At 40.5% G+C, this 12,131-nt stretch overlaps 1 protein-coding gene across 2 annotated transcripts in view; it reads left to right on the top strand.

Moving 5' to 3' along the window:
• The first annotated feature begins 211 nt into the window (after positions 1-211).
• LOC128697252 (nudC domain-containing protein 2) overlaps positions 212-12,131 on the top strand; it is a 49,469-nt gene continuing 37,549 nt past the window's right edge. For both annotated transcript variants that reach the window (XM_053788867.2, XM_053788868.2), the window contains exons 1-2: positions 212-319; positions 9,279-9,494. In XM_053788867.2, coding sequence (XP_053644842.1) covers positions 9,294-9,494 — 201 coding nt within the window. In that variant the 5' untranslated portion in view covers positions 212-319; positions 9,279-9,293. The remainder of the gene's footprint in view (positions 320-9,278; positions 9,495-12,131) is intronic.

The raw sequence follows: 12,131 nt of genomic DNA, 5'->3' as shown, positions 1-12,131 counted from the left end.
TGGGCCCCGGGCCCCCCACCAAAATGGGTCCCAGCCCCACACCAAACTGGGCTCCGGGCCCCCACCAAACTGAGCCCAGGCCCCCACCACCTATATCCAGCACTGTAAACTCTGTCTATTTACAAAGGACATTATTATTAGTATAATCAAAAAGAAGCGCTAAACTACAAGGGCTACACAGCGCTGCCAGTTTCGGACAACAAATCTTCCCGGAACATCGGGAAGTCGGGTTCGTTACGACTTATTCTGTCAGTGGCCTTTATAAACCAAACAAAGAAGAGAAGAAGGAAGCCAGGGCTTACCTGGCTTGGCTTTATAGGTAAATTGGCTTCTTATATCTCGTATATTATTCTTGAAGAAGTGACTATAACCTGGGGAGAATATATTACTGATTATATTATTATATATGTGTATATTTCTTGTATATGGTCGAGTCGAAAATTATTTTTGACTTTTTTATTTTGTAATGGATGATTATCTCTCGTAAATTATTAATAATTCCTTGATGCTGGTGAGGGGCTCTTGATCTAGGGAGTTGGATCTGTGGTCCAGTTCCTTGAATTAAACCTGAATACATTTCATACCCCCCCACATAGGTGGTGTATAATCCCTACGGGTTTAGCGCTCCCACATGATTATAATAATTATAATGTAGATCAATAAAGTTTTATATATTGTACATTATATTTTATATATTTCATATATAGTGGGTGACCCGGTGGCCCGATGGCCCGGTGACCCGGTGGCCGGGCTGGTAAAGCTCTCGCTTCACACACGGAGGGCCCGGGTTCGATTCCCGGCGGGTGGAAACATTTCAACACGTTTCCTTACACCTGTTGTCCTGTTCACCTAGCAGCAAATAGGTACCTGGGTGTTAGTGGACTGGTGTGGGTCGCATCCTGGGGGACAAGATTAAGGACCACAATGGAAATAAGTTAGACAGTCCTCGATGACGCACTGACTTTCTTGGGTTATCCTGGGTGGCTAACCCCCCGGGGTTAAAAATCCAAAGAAAATCTTATCTTAATGGAACCACGGTTGTCGAATTTAATTTATTCCAAGTTTGTGGAGTAGGATGCATCTCCTGTCGAGTCTTTTGCTTTCATATGGAGTGATTTTCGTGTGCAGGTTTGGTGCCAATCCCTGTCAGAGGAGAGGTAATGTTGTTTCTCTTTTTTGTCTCTTTTCACCACTAACACCAATGGAAATAAGTCACTCTGTCTGACTTTTTTGGGTTATCCTAGGTTCTCTACACATATGCTGCTATGTATGATAATTCTATGTAACTGTATTTGTGTATACCTGAATAAACTTACTTACTTAACAACTTGTTCTGGCTCACTGGTTCTTTGTCACTTTTCACCACTAACACTTTGTTCTGGCTTACTGGTTCTTTGTCTCTTTTCACCACTAACAACTTGTTCTGGCTCACTGGTTCTTTGTCACTTTTCACCACTAACACTTTGTTCTGGCTTACTGGTTCTTTGTCTCTTTTCACCACTAACAACTTGTTCTGGCTCACTGGTTCTTTGTCACTTTTCACCACTAACACTTTGTTCTGGCTCACTGGTTCTTTGTCACTTTTCACCACTAACAACTTGTTCTGGCTCACTGGTTCTTTGTCACTTTTCACCACTAACACTTTGTTCTGGCTTACTGGTTCTTTGTCTCTTTTCACCACTAACAACTTGTTCTGGCTCACTGGTTCTTTGTCACTTTTCACCACTAACACTTTGTTCTGGCTCACTGGTTCTTTGTCACTTTTCACCACTAACACTTTGTTCTGGCTCACTGGTTCTTTGTCTCACTAAAAACCTGTCCAGTGAGGTTTGTTTCAGGTTCCATTTTAACACTTGTCTAAAGTGAGACATTACACTGTCTTTGTACATGTTAGAGAGACAGACGGCCACTGCTTTTTCTGGATGGTATTTTTCAGCAAACTCCTGCACTTTACACCATTTAACACACATTTCCTTGACAAACACAATGACCACATCATTCCTTCCTCCTCTTCCTCTGATGACAGCTTCTCTGCTGCAATCTGTTGCTGCTCCTTCTGAAGGTCTACAAGTTCTTCTGTGGTGAGTTCAGTTCTACGCTCCTCTACCAACTCCTCGACATCATCTTCAGTCACCTCTAGGTCCAAGGTCTTCCCCAGGGACACAATATCTCTTCCACATCATCTTCAGTCACCTCTAGGTCCAAGGTCTTCCCCAGGGACACAATATCTCCTCTACATCATCTTCAGTCACCTCTAGGTCCAAGGTCTTCCCCAGGCACACAATATCTCTTCCACATCATCTTCAGTCACCTCTAGGTCCAAGGTCTTCCCCAGGCACACAATATCTCTTCCACATCATCTTCAGTCACCTCTAGGTCCAAGGTCTTCCCCAGGGACACAATATCTCTTCCACATCATCTTCAGTCACCTCTAGGTCCAAGGTCTTCCCCAGGCACACAATATCTCCTCTACATCATCTTCAGTCACCTCTAGGTCCAAGGTCTTCCCCAGGCACACAATATCTTCTACTGGCTCGGGTTCATCTACAAAGCCTTCAAAGTCTCTGGCTGCCACAAAGTCAGGCCACAATTTCTTCCATGTTAATTGCATGGTCCTGGAAGACACATTTCCCCAGGCTTTGTCTATAAGCCTCAAACAAGTGAATGTATTGAAATATTCCTTCCAGAACATCCTTAGGGTTAAATTTGTTTCTGAAGTGACTTCAAAGCACCTTCCATAAAGTGCTTTGGTGTAGAGTTTCTTGAAGTTAAGAATGACCTGCTGGTCCATGAGCTGGATGAGAGGAGTGGTGTTAGGAGGCGTGAACTTTATGGTTATAAAACTGAACTTCTCCAGCAACTTGTTTTCCAAACTTGGAGGTTGAGCAGGAACATTATCCATCAGTAAAAGGACCCTGAGTAGCAATTGTTTTTTAATGAGGTACTTTTTGACAGTGGAAGCAAAGACCTCATGAAGCCACTCAGTAAAAAATGTCTTGTTACTGAAGCTTTCATGTCGGCCCTCCACATTACAACCAGTTTTTCATAACATTGTTTTTCTTAAAAACTCATGGATTTTCAGACTGATAAACAAGTAAGGGCTTCAATTTCAAGTCATCACTTGCATTACTACACAGTAAGAGAGTGAGTCTGTCTTTCATTAGTTTGTGTCATAGCATTGACTTTTCCTCTTCAGTTATGTAGGTCCTCTTGGGCATTTTCTTCCAGAAGAGGTCTGTCTTGTCGCAGTTAAACACTTGTTGGGAGACAAACCTCTCAGTCTCTACGTACTCTTGGAATTCAGTAGCATACTTTTCATCAGTCATTTTGTCAACACTGGCAGCATCCCCATGCCTAGCCACACTGTGAATGCCACTTCTTGTCTTAAAATTATATAACCAACCCTTACTAACCTTGAGAAATCGAGTTTCAGCACTTGTTCCAAGTTTTTTCTCAAGAGGTCATCATGCAACTGCCTCGCTTTTTCCCAAATAATGGCCTCTGAAACACCATCACCGTATAACTGTTTTTCGTTTATCCTAATCAATAAGAGTTTCTCGACCTCCTCAATAATTTGATATCACTTTTGCACCTTTTGCAAGGTCAGCTGCTTTAATTTTTTCCCTTTGGCCCAGTATCATGCTAATGGTAGACTCTGATTTACCAAAAAGTTTTGCTATATCAGCCATGCATAGTCGATCTTCTTCATACCTTATAATAACTTCTTTTTTAACCCGTAAACGGTCCAAACGTATATACACGTTTTTTCAACATTTGAAAGTATGTAAAAAAAGTAGATCTTCTTTTTGTTTTTTTACATTTGAAAATGTGTAAAAAAAACTTTGATCTACTTTTTTTTTTTGTTATACAGTGGACCCCCGGTTTACGATCAGCTCCCAATGCGACCAATTATGTAAGTGTATTTATGTAAGTGCGTTTGTATGTGTATGTTTGGGGGTCTGAAATGGACTTATCTGATTCACAATATTCCTTATGGGAACAAATTCGATCAGTACTGGCACCTGAACATACTTCTGGAGTGAAATAATATCGTAAACCGGGGCTCCACTGTATTTGAAAATATGTAAAAAAACATAGATCTACTTTTGTAGCACTACGCATGTGAACGTAGATCTGCTTGGACCGTTTACGGGTTAAACTCAACAGCGCTTTTTACAACTTTTCTTCTTGCTTTTATCTCTCTATCCTTCTTTGGACCCATGATGACTTTTCTCACAATAAAAAAAATTACACCAAAACTGCAGAATAACAAAAAAGTTAACAAGATATATAGCAAAACTCAAGAGATGTTTACAGCACGTTAAGCTTACTTTCTGCTTAACCCGTAAACGGTCCAAGCAGATCTGCGTTCACATGTGTAGTGCTACAAAAGTAGATCTACGTATTTTACATACTTTCAAATATTGAAAAAACGTATATATACGTTTGGACCGTTTACGGGTTAATGAGTTGTTTCTATGAGGTCGCCTGGCTAAATTGGTGGCACACTTAGTTCTCTCTCTGAGGGTCCGGGTTCAATCCTGGGCACGGGTGAGACTTGCTGTCACTTCACCTAGCAGTGTGTACCTGGGTGTTAGTCACCTTACACCTGCTGTCACTGTTCACCTAGCAGTAAGTAGATACCTGGGTGTTAGTTACCTTACACCTGCTGTCACTGTTCACCTAGCAGTAAGTAGATACCTGGGTGTTAGTTACCTTACACCTGCTGTCACTGTTCACCTAGCAGTAAGTAGATACCTGGGTGTTAGTTACCTTACACCTGCTGTCACTGTTCACCTAGCAGTAAGTAGATACCTGGGTGTTAGTTACCTTACACCTGCTGTCACTGTTCACCTAGCAGTAAGTAGATACCTGGGTGTTAGTCACCTTACACCTGCTGTCACTGTTCACCTAGCAGCAAGCAGATACCTTGGTGTTAGTCACCTTACACCTGCTGTCACTGTTCACCTAGCAGCAAGCAGATACCTTGGTGTTAGTCACCTTACACCTGCTGTCACTGTTCACCTAGCAGTAAGTAGGTACCTAGGTGTTAGTTGACTGGTATGGGTGGCATCCTGGGGGAGAGAGATTAAAGACCCACAATGGAAATAAGACTTGACAGTTCCCCCATAACACTGACTTCATTGGGTTATACCCTGTGGCCCGGGCCATGACCCGGCCTCGTGGTGGATCAGGACCTGATCAACTAGGCTGTTACTGCTGGCCACACACAAATCCTAAGTAACTGACCCTCTGGATTAAAAATCCCATGAAAACCTTATCTTGTCTTCTCCAGACAATATCTTGGTCACTTTATAAGATAGTTACTATCTTGGTCACTTTATAATAGAAGTCACTATCTTGGTTACTTTATAATAGAACAGTCACTATCTTGATAAATTAGACACATGTGCAACTCTTGGGTATCTTTATTGAGGAAACGTTTCGCCACACAGTGACTTCATCAAGGTTGAGGGACTGATTACCTCATTCTCCTCCTGTTCTTAAAGATTCTCCTTTGTATGGACTGATGAAGCCACTGTGTGGCGAAACGTTTCCTCAATAAAGATACCCAAGAGTTGCACATGTGTCTAATTTATCAACATGTCGGTTCTCTGAACCATTCATCTAGTCACTATCTTCGTTACTTTATAATAGAACAGTCACTATCTTGGTCACTTTATAATAGAACAGTTCACTATCTTGGTCACTTTATAATAGAACAGTCACTATCTTGGTCACTTTATAATAGAACAGTCACTATCTTGGTCACTTTATAATAGAACAGTCACTATCTTGGTCACTTTATAATAGAACAGTCACTATCTTGGTCACTTTATAATAGAACAGTCACTATCTTGGTCACTTTATAATAGAACAGTCATTATCTTGATCACTTTATTAGAGAGTCACTATCTTTGTCACTTTATAAGATAGTCACTATCTTGGTCACTTTATAAGACAGTCACTATCTTCTAAAGATCGTCGATACTGTATGATTTTATTTTGTAAATATTATTAACTCTTTCAGGGTCCGTGCTGTAGATCTACGGCTTTACGTTCAGGGTCCAAACCGTAGATCTACGCCATGAGCTCAGCTCACTCTGATAAGCTGTGAGCGGTAAATTTGGGCCTATATATGAGAGAATACATCTGTGTGGTATGTGTACATCACATAAATCCTGCAACACACAGTGCATAATGAGAGAAAAAAAACTGAGACCTTAATTTTCGATTAAAACAGCGAATTTGCAGTGTTTTTCGTATCTTTTTTATAGCTGTATTTGCGATTTCTTGGTCTCATTTGATAGAATGGAAGACATATTACAGAAATAGAGATGATTTTGATTGGTTTTAGTACTGGAAATTGCTTGAAACCGAGCTCAAAGTAGCAGAAATGTTAAATTTTTGCTGATGTTCAAGAGTAAACAAACGACCTCACGTCTAATACACGCCAACTGGTGGGTCTAATATACATTCACAAATGTGGTGATATTATTTATACAATTATTACAATATTGCATAACAGTAAATCTTCTATTTTTTGGTTTGAATAAAAATTCATTATGTGAATTAAAAATCAAAATGGAATTCATTAGTAAAACCTGAAGACGTAACTAATGAACAGAAGAAATGTTACTTTAGTGCCAGGAATGCCTGCATTGTTTATTCTGGACCCTATTTTTAAACTGAAATATTCTGAACTTTGCATTAAATTGGCCAAATTACCAAATTCCGATCACTTTATTTTGTAGTTGAAACAGCTGATTTGCTAATTTCTTGTGCTCAGACGATAGAATAGTGAAATAGCTAAGAATTTGGTCGACTGGAATAATGTAATTGGCCTAAAATGTGAGCCGGAGTCGGCAAAATCGCCGATGCGTAAATATCGCCGACACATCAAAATTCGCGAGAGCATAATTTCATCACTTTTCCATCAAATTTCGTACGTTTTGTTTTATTACCTTCAGAAAAAGATTCTCTACCATTTCATAAGAAAAAATAAAATTATTTTTTGAAAATTCTTGGACCCTGGCACACACTTTGAAATTTGGCCTCTGGTCCCAGGAAGGGTTCAAAAAAATTGATTCAAAATAGGCGAACACATGGAAAGGCTCTGCAGTTTTGGATGTTGTTCAGTTTTGAATGCTATTTAATTTTGGATGCATGTTGTCAGTTACATTCACAAAAAATCACACTGGAGAAGTTATATAAGAAAGCTTACTATGTAATAACTTTAATAATTACACTCTTATACAGAAAACCCTGTACAGTGGAACCTTGTTTTTTGTATACCCTAGTCTGTATGTAAAACTATAGTGATTGGTCTATAAAATGTATTTTTTATTAATATTTTTGGGTGTCTGGAACGAATTAATTGGATTTATGTTATTTCCTGTAGGAAATATTAACGAAAAATATATTTTATAGAGATTAACTATACACAAATAACCCGCGCATAGAAGAGAGGAGCTTATGATGACATTTCGGTCAGACTTGGACCATTTACAAAGTCACAGTGTGACTTTGTCAATAGTCCAAGTCGGACCGAAACGTCGTCGTAAGGTCCTCTCTACGTGCGGGTTATTTGTGTATTGTTCCAGTCATGGTATTGTGCCTTTTTTGTTATTTAGAATAACTATAGTTTTGCATACAGACTAGGGCATACGAACACCGAGGTTTCACTAATTGAAGGGAAGTGGGTGGCTGGTAATAGCAGTTGTGATGGATAGAGAAGAGGTTATTTTGCCAGAATTGTAACAATAATGGACACTTGTGGGACCAGTTGATTTCATTTATTTCCAGATTGATTAACTTAGTGGATTTTGTTGTATATTTCCAAAATCTGTTATACGAAGGATTCACTGTCTCTCTTTTCTTTAATACAATGGCTGTCTCCCACACAGGCAGGTGACTCAAAAAAGAAGAAACACTTGCATCATCATTCACTCCATCACTCTTGCCAGAGGTGTACTCACCTATTTGTGGTTGCAAGGGTTGAGTCATAGCTCCTGGCCCAGCCTCTTCACTGATTGCTACTAGGTCTCTCTCTCTGCTCCATGAGCTTTATCATACCTCATCTTAAAACTATGTATGGTTCCTGCCTCCACTACATCACTTTCCAGACTATTCCACTCCCTGACAACTCTATGACTGAAGAAATACTTCCTAACATCCATTTAACTCATCAAAATCTTCAACTTCCAATTGTGACCCCTTGTTTCTGTACCCCATCTCTGGAACATCCTATCTCTGTCCACCTTGTCAATTCCTTGCAGTATTTTATATGTCGTTATCATGTCTCACCTAACCCTCCTGTCATCCAGTGTTGTCAGGCTGATTTCCCTTAACCTTTCTTCGTAGGACATTTCCTTAGCTCTGGGACTAGTCTTGTTAGCAAATCTTTGCACTTCCTCTAATTTCTTGACATGCTTGACCAGGTGTGGGTTCCAAATTGGTGCTGCATACTCCAATATGGGCCTGACATACACGGTGTACAGAGTCTTGAATGATTCCTTACTGAGGTATCAACCAGATAACTGCTGCAGCCCATATGCTGCAGCAGTTATCTGGTTGATGTGCGCCTCAGGAGATATGCTCGGTATTATACTTACCCCAAGATCCTTTTCCTTGAGTGAGGTTTGCAGTCTGTGGCCACCTAGCCTATACAGTGGACCCCCGCATAACGATTACCTCCGAATGCGACCAGTTATGTAAGTGCGTTTGTACGTGTATGTTTGGGGGTCTGAAATGGACTAATCTACTTCACAATATTTCTTATGGGAACAAATTCGGTCAGTACTGGCACCTGAACATACTTCTGGAGTGAAAAAATATCGTTAACCGGGGGTCCACTGTACTCTGTCTGTGGTCTTCTTTGCGAGGTTAAATTCGAGGAGCCAGTTGCTGGACCAGGCTTGCAGCCTGTCCAGGTCCCTTTGTAGTGTGTTGATACTACAGTCCAAAAACTGCAACTTGTCTCCATACCTCCTTCAGAGTGCAGGCACTGTATTTCCCACCTCCATGACTCAGGTCTGGCTCACCGGTTTCCCTGAATCCCTTCATAAATGTTACCTTACTCACACTCCAACAGCACATCAAGTCATAAAACCCACTTGTCTCTACTGACTTCTGTCTAACATGCTCACACAAGCTTGCTGGAAGTCTAAGCCCCTCATGCACAAAACATCTCTTGGTATTTTTAATGTGGGTAACATGAATTATTCAATATTGTTATTTTTCTATTAAATTTTCACATTTTTCTGTTTACTCTTCAGTATCCTAAGGGAGTCATGCCTGACTACGTGGAGACAAACTTTGATGAAAGGAGTGGGATAGTGCCATGCACAGTGCCATGGGGCAGGTGGTGGCAGACAGTCGCTGAAGTCCACATAGAGGTTGATGTACCCGAGGGCACCAAGTCCAAGTTGATACAGGTCGACGTCAAGCCGTCCCACATCAAGGTGGTACTGCTGGACAAAGTGATTTTTGAGGTTAGTGTATTTTGTTACGTGGATGTTGGCAGTGTTTTTAAGGTTACAAATACAAATTTTTGTGTCTTTATATGGTACAAAATAATCAAGTTTAGTTGTAATAAAGTATTATAAGGTACAAAAAAGTCACCAATATACAACAACAATAATAATAATAATTATAATACGTATTTGTTTATTACTTATTCAGTAACAGTAGTTAGTTAGGATGGATGGATAATGAGATGGATAATGGATGGATAATGAGAACTTTCAAAACTAGGAAGGCCAAGCCCATGATGACACTCTTCAGGTCACTTGTTCTATCTAGGCTGGAATATTGCTGCACACAAACAGCACCTTTCAAGGCAGGTGAAATTGCTGACCTAGAAAATGTACAGAGAACCTTCACGGCGCGCATAACGGAGATAAAACACCTCAATTACTGGGAGCGCTTGAGGTTCCTAAACCTGTATTCCCTGGAATGCAGGCAGGAGAGATACATGCTTATATACACCTGGAAAATCCTAGAGGGACTAGTACCGAACTTGCACACGAAAATCACTCACTACGAAAGCAAAAGACTTGGCAGACGATGCAACATCCCCCCAATGAAAAGCAGGGGTGTCACTAGCACGTTAAGAGACCATACAATAAGTGTCAGGGGCCCGAGACTGTTCAACTGCCTCCCAGCATACATAAGGGGGATTACCAACAGACCCCTGGCAGTCTTCAAGCTGGCACTGGACAAGCACCTAAAGTCGGTACCTGACCAGCTGGGCTGTGGCTCGTACGTTGGATTGCGTGCAGCCAGCAGTAAGAGCCTGGTTGATCAGGCTCTGATCCACCAGGAGGCCTGGTCACAGACCGGGCCGCGGGGGCGTTGACCCCCGGAACTCTCTCCAGGTAAACTCCAGGTGTTCGACTTACATTATTTTTGACTTATGATGGGTTTGTCTGAACATAATACAGTGAAACTCCGGGTTTCAGCCGTAATCTGTTCCAGGAGCTAGGCCTAAACGCGAAACGGCCGAAAGGCAAAATAATGTAAATAAAATGTAAAATGTAAACTGTAAATAAAATTAATTCATTCCAGACCCACAAAAATATTCACAAAAAATACATTTTTAAAAAATAACTATAGTTTTACATATACTCAACACAGATAAATACATATACACCTACCATCCGACTTACGACCTGCTCGACTTACAACCATGTTTTTTATGCCAAATTTCTGGGAAATAAACAACTATTAGTGTTGTACACAGTGTTTATCCTAAACCTTACAGTATAAAATACAGTACTAATAGCATAAAAAGTAAAGTAAAACATGAAATACCAAAATAAAACAATAAAATAAAGTCATTACAAAAATGTTTTGTTGATATTCAGTAGTAAAGTTCGACTTACGACCATTTCAACTTACGACCGGTTTCTCGGAACCGAACTCGGTCGTAAGTCAGATGGTAGGTGTATATTATACAATACACAAATTACAATTTAAATAAATGTTTAAAATAACATTTACTTACCTTTATTGAAGAGACTTTCTAGCATCTGGAAGGTAACGGGAGGAGGAGAGAGGGATGACTTATTGTTTGGAAGGTGAATCCCCTTCCATAAAGACTTAAGGTAACAAGTCCTTATCTTGGGTTACTTCCCGTCTTTGTCTTGTGACCCTTAAACTGTCCAAACAGATCTATGTTTACATGCGTATTGCTCCAAAAGTAGATCTACGTTTTTTACATATTTTCAAATACAGTGGTCCCCCGGTTTTCGTAGTTCCTGGCAATCGTAAAATTCGGCAATCATAGGGGTATTTTCGTATAAACATGGACTCGCTTTTCATAGATTGACTCGCGAGTTGTAGTTCGTCCAGGACACGTACCCACTTCGTGAGCCGGGGCAACAGCCAGTCTGGCATTGTTTACCAGTGAGCGAAGGTCCCCTCACGTGCTCCAGGGAAATATTTCATAATATTCCATTTATTTTAGTGCTTGCAAGTACTAGATAAGCTACCATGGCTCCAAAGAAAGCTCCTAGTGCCAAGCCTGTGGTAAAGAAGGTGAGAAATACGATTGAATTTAAGAAAACCATCATTGAACAATATAAAAGTGGTACAAGTGTGACCGAACTGTCCAGGATGTATAAGAAACCCTACACAACCTTATGTTCCATAGTGGCCAACAAAAAAGGAAATAAAGGATGCTGTTGTTGCAAAGGGAGTAACTATGCTGACAAAAATGAGATCACCAGTACTGGAAGAGGTTGAGAAGTTATTATTGGTGTGGATAAATGAGAAACAATTAGCAGGAGATACTTTTATGATTTCGATTATTTGTGAAAAGGCTAGGCAGTTGCATGAAGATTTGGTAAAGAAATTGACTGCAAATAGTGGTGAAGTGAGCGAATTTAAGGCCAGCAAAGGTTGGTTTGAGAGATTTAAGAGCTGTACTGGCATACACAGTGTGGTAAGGCATGGTGAGGCTGCCAGTTCGGACCACAAGGCGGCTGAGAAATATGTGCATGAATTCCAGGAGTACATAGAGGCTGAAGGACTGAAATCTAAACAAGTGTTCAATTGTGACGAAACAGGCCTCTTTTGGAAGAAAATGCCAAAGAGGACCTTCATTTCATAAGAGGAAAAGGCAATGC

This window comes from Cherax quadricarinatus, unplaced genomic scaffold, assembly GCF_038502225.1.
Source record: "Cherax quadricarinatus isolate ZL_2023a unplaced genomic scaffold, ASM3850222v1 Contig1634, whole genome shotgun sequence".
NCBI classification, from domain to species: domain Eukaryota; kingdom Metazoa; phylum Arthropoda; class Malacostraca; order Decapoda; family Parastacidae; genus Cherax; species Cherax quadricarinatus.
Note: the sequence above shows the minus strand (reverse complement) of the source record. Positions and strands in the feature narration are given on the sequence as shown.